We start from the raw sequence: 5156 nt of genomic DNA on the forward strand, positions 1-5156 counted from the left end.
TTGACTCCAGGACTGGGACGTTGGACGCCATTTTTGTTTACAGACGAATCGCTTTATGACGTCCAGGTGAACGTTTCAATGACGAAAACATCATTGAAGTAACAAATCGATCGAGAAAATGGATCTGTTCTGGTGTGGGAATAAAACAATGGTGGTAGAAAAACTCAGCTGATACCTATCCAGCACAAACTCAACTTCGACCTATGAAATTCATCAGCAATAAGTTTAATCCTTAACCAACGATCGGCCCTTTCTTTCGGAATCAAAATTACCAAGTGGTGATATTTCAGTTTGGTAACGCATAGAGAGATCAACAAATTTCTGCTTTCCTAAACGATTCAAATGAAAGAGGCGATACAACCGTGACCGGCTGTCATCTGACATGAATCCCATTGAACACATGTAGATTCTATGAAAAGATGGCTTAAAAAACAGACAAACAATACAAAACAAAACAAACGCAAACAAAAACCAAACAACCCTCTCCCAAACCAAACCAAAACTAAAAAAGCTGTACAAGTTTCGATGAAATATTTGGCAGACTTATTACACTGATTATGCTGACACATCACCAATGAGACAATGAGTTGTGGCATTGATCAAGTCTAAAGGTGGACATACAAAATGCTTAAGTATGTCATATGTGCTGATGCCAATTTTGTTATGTGCTCCATTTTGAAAAAATGATTTTTGAATGACTGGTTTTGAATATCTGTAACGTTTCAACAATTTACACAATATTAATAATTTAAATACCAAAATAAAACTACTAGTTTTGCCTCGTTTCCAACTGTTTCTATGTCATTGTCTTTGTTCCAACCCTTATTAAACCATAAGCTGAAACAAACTGTCTAGTTTTTTGTGTAAAATACCTGTATAACTTCACTGTTTTAAAAAAATGGCTTCGTTGAAGAGAGCGATATTGTATATTATAATAAACCTAAATAAATAAATACATTTTATTTTTACCGATCATATTGACTTTAACGTAGCAATGACTATCCCGCACAAATCTTTGGGCCTCTTTTTCGCTTACGAAGTGCCCGAATTGGTGTCAAAATATGGGACGAAGCCGTTTCGTATATGCTATTTTAAAAAATTAATTACGACGCTGTTTATCGATGAATATGACTGAAAGTTGGCACACAGTTAGAAAAAAGGTCATTTTAGATTATGTCAAGCGACAAAACTCGTGCAATTACCAGAAGACCGTTAAAAATAGATTTTTACTCTTTGGAGTAAAATATTTCTAAAACTACCGGGCGTGGAGGTTTTGTCGCTGACAAGGTAATACATGAACATTTCTTCTATTTGGTTGTAAAATTTCATATGAATATGACGAGTACTTTTCCCGTATTTTACAAAACACCATCCTAATTTGCTCTTCAAGTTTCAATCTTTTAATCCATTTATTACGCAAGATACAACCAAAGGTCGAAAAAAAATGCCGAAAAAGCGTCCCATATTTTCGCGTTTTTTTCCTCTTTGCGGGTCATCCACATAATGACACCTTTGAAACTGCATAACTTGTTTATTTATGAATGGATTTTCAAAATTCAAAAACATTTTTACTCAGTGGAGATAGGGCTTTGGTTTTAGACAAAAATTTTCCTCAAAAAGAGAAAAAAACATTTTTCATAGTCATTGCTACTTTAACGGGTGAAGTGGCATTGCACTATGATCCAGAAGGTCCCGTGTTCGAACCCTGCTTCATGCACTTTCGTTTTTTTCCTTGGGTAAGATTATTAACCCCCCATTTGCTTACTTGGACATCATGGGTGATATTCCTGTTGATATCATGCATCCTGTTTGATGGATTATCTATATTCCTTCATGGAATGCCTAGGAGACGGGATCTTATGGTGCCGTTGCGAAAGGTCGTATTTTTAAAAATTCACTTTCAACTCCATTTTCCTCCTTTAGTTCATTTGGATATAATACCTGATAGGGACGATGAGCCACATATATAATTCTTTTCTAGTAAACCGATGTGTGTGTACGTGTGTGTGTGTGTGTGTGTGTGTGTGTGTGTGTGAGAGAGAGAGAGAGAGAGAGAGAGTGATAAAAATGAACATTTTATTATGCCCACCATGCATTTTCCTCTTCTACCAGCAGAATTCATTGGTAAAACGCGTTAAGCGAATCATAACCATTATTTATTTGACAGGCTTCATGAATGCAAAACTGGTTTAATCATTAATATGTTGGCAAGCATTTTCACTTTTTTAATGACCTTTTTATATTCACACATCAGTTCAGGTAAAGTTCATGATATAATTTTTTGAGTTTGTCTATAGACACCAACCCTCATAGGGACAGGATTTTGATGGCTTAACGGTCTTCACTTTTTTAAAATCTAAGCCGGCTTAAGTTCCATTTTGATGTCAGATAGGTGCTAAAGGTTTTTGTTTGACCAGCTGTGCAAACATTTCCAAATTCAATGGTCATTGATTGCTTTATTGGCTTCAAGGTCTAAATTATTAATTTTTCTCAGTCACGTTTCTTCATTGCTCTTTGAAATATAATTGTCAAGGAGTAGGATTTTGTGTGAAGCCGTGAACCTATTCTTGAATGATAGAATATAATTCTAAAATTTGAAAGAGCGAATGTTACAAAGTAACTATGTAACTATGGTATTGTATTTATTCGATAGGCAAGAGCCTGGATTATGACATAAATTCATGGATGGAAACTGCCAGTGGAACTCTAATAGTTGTACAGATATATTATGTCTACATCTTCTGACATCCCGAATTACTATTTAACATTATAATAATTCACATCGGTGTTCTTGATTAGAAAAAGATCTGAATCGGTTTTGTGAAAATAATTTTAATAACACTAAATTTTGAATTCTTCTTTAAGTGATTAAAAAATTATAAGATTTCAATAATGAGCAGCAACTTGATCAGCAGAATGGTTCAGTTATCAAAAAAGACTTCAATATTTTCGTTGGGAAAAAAAGAAAGCAAGTGCAGCCCATGCAGTTCCCGTTTAAAAGATTACTTTCGTGAACGCAAAACCCAACAACGGATATCTGTGCTTTCTTCCGTCTTGATGCACTCCTGCAACGGTATAACTCTAACTTTAGGAAATCTAACCGTGTACACAACATCCTACATAAAGGAATACGTCGATTCTAGCACAGCATCGGAGTCATCTTGGATCATTTCACTATACCTTGCAACCTTCGGGGTAGGATGTTTACTAGCCGCCCTCCTGCCCGAGCGCATACCAAGACGATTAGTGTGCATTCTGGCATCAAGCCTGTACATCTTTGGTATGCTCCTCAGTTATTTCACGATTAAAAAATCTGTTTTTGCTCTTACACTTACTCTTGGAATCTTCTGTGGTACTGCTGGAGGTATACTGGGCCTCGAAGCTCTTGAACTAACGTACTCATGGTTGGACAATAATAAAGGCTTTGCTACATCCTTTATCAGGACTGCATCGGCTATCTACGCTTTTGTGATGAACTATATTGTAACATGGATAATCAATCCCAGTGATGAACGTCCGAATGTACATACTTCTAATTTAAAGTATTTTAACCAAGATCATATTCTTGAACGAGTTCCGTATGCCTTCTTGTACGTTGGTTTGATTACCAGTGCGATCCTTTTCGCGGGTTGCATTTTGATTCGAGAAAATAAAGAGGGGGAATTTAAAGAGCTTACAAGTCGTATCAATAACACTGGAACAAGATGTAAAGAAAGTGAAACAACACGAAACAATTTGTTACAGGAATGTGATTTGGTGGAAACATATAACACATGCGATGCTCATCCATCAGGTTATATTCCTAATACAGATCAAATCAACCTCAATGAAAACGACATTGAAGAATCAAAAACTCCCACTTTGTTAAACACTGATTATTTGGACCATTGTAACATGCCAGGAGCAAACAGCAACTCTACCTCAGAAGAGTATTTAGAAGCATCACCTCAAAAGAACTCGTCACGGTTTGCAGTTTACGCCGATAAACCCGACGAGGTTGCATCACAAAAAATTACGTACACAGAATTACTAAAGTCAAAAGCATTCAATGTCTCCTTATTGATACTCGGTATATTCGCTCTTCAGTACATCCTCACGTTAAAATACTACAAACTCTTTGCCCAAATATGGATAGATGATGACCATTTTCTAACTAATCTAGCCACCGTGATGTCCATTAGTCTTGTTATCTTTCGACCATTTTGGGATACGTCGTGGACAGATTCGGGGTGAGAAACGCTATGGTTGTAGAATTAACTCTTGCGTCATCCATATTCTCCTGGCTGTATTTCACAGCCAAAGTTAATCGCTGGTTGTATTGTGTTGTTGTGTATGTTCTGTGGTGTTCAGTCAATTCTTATCCATTGTTTACACCAATTTTATCATTAGAAGTCTTCGGAGATAAGAATTTTGGAAAAGCTTACGGGTTGCAATCGCTTGGACTGGCCGCCGTTGATTTGGGAATGCCAGTGATATTGCAACTTTTTCTGGAAAACCTCACATGGTCCACACTGTTTTCTTTCACGGCATTTGCTGGATTTGTCGCTCTTCTCCTCGTCCTGCTGTGCTTTCCCAAAGGCGTTCGTTGAATTAAACTAAAAAGCAGTTCTCAGATCCAGAAGGCACAAGAGGCCGGATTTTTGTCTCGGTTTTAATAGCTATAAATAGAAGATAACAATTACTACTTGCTACTCTTTGAATAGGATGTTAGATTATAGAAAAGTACTTTCCGCCAAATCAAACAGACCCAGCTATCCCAAAAAATGGTAGGGGGGGGGGGGAGGGCAGAGGAAACCGTGCAAGATGCATCTCACATGGGAATACTGTCTAGTCGTTGGCTCGAGCCTGCGGTCCTAATTTAGGTCGTAGTAACCTCAAAATCGTAACACCGATGAATAAAACGGAACGAAATAGAACAAATTTGTGACACATCGCGTCAATCTGGTTTTATGTCGGAATGAACCAGACGTAAAAAGTTCAGTTTAAAGTCAAAACGTTGAGAATTTGTTAGAGAAATCAAAACCCACTATACTCAATGAAGCATGTCGTAGTAGTCCTTTAGATTCGTAAGACCCACGAAGATGGATTTTTATCTCGGTTTCTATACTACAAAATAGACAATAAAAATTGCTTGCTACTCTTTGGATCGGAAGCTA

General features: G+C 37.0%; 1 protein-coding gene across 1 annotated transcript; it reads left to right on the top strand.

Annotated features, from left to right (window-relative positions):
* The first annotated feature begins 3057 nt into the window (after positions 1-3057).
* On the top strand, positions 3058-4233 carry LOC144957613 (uncharacterized). Its single transcript, XM_078888957.1, has one exon. The coding sequence runs from the start codon at positions 3058-3060 to the stop codon at positions 4231-4233; it is 1176 nt and encodes a 391-aa protein (XP_078745083.1).
* Positions 4234-5156: the final 923 nt, after the last annotated feature.

The sequence above is a fragment of the Berghia stephanieae genome, chromosome 12, assembly GCF_034508935.2.
Source record: "Berghia stephanieae isolate SIO BIC M18660-M18661 chromosome 12, UCSD_Bste_1.3, whole genome shotgun sequence".
NCBI lineage: Eukaryota > Metazoa > Mollusca > Gastropoda > Nudibranchia > Aeolidiidae > Berghia > Berghia stephanieae.

Bases quoted from the DNA above. Each gene is read 5' to 3' on its own strand.
- LOC144957613 (XM_078888957.1), top strand. From the start codon at position 3,058: ATGCACTCCTGCAACGGTATAACTCTAACTTTAGGAAATCTAACCGTG.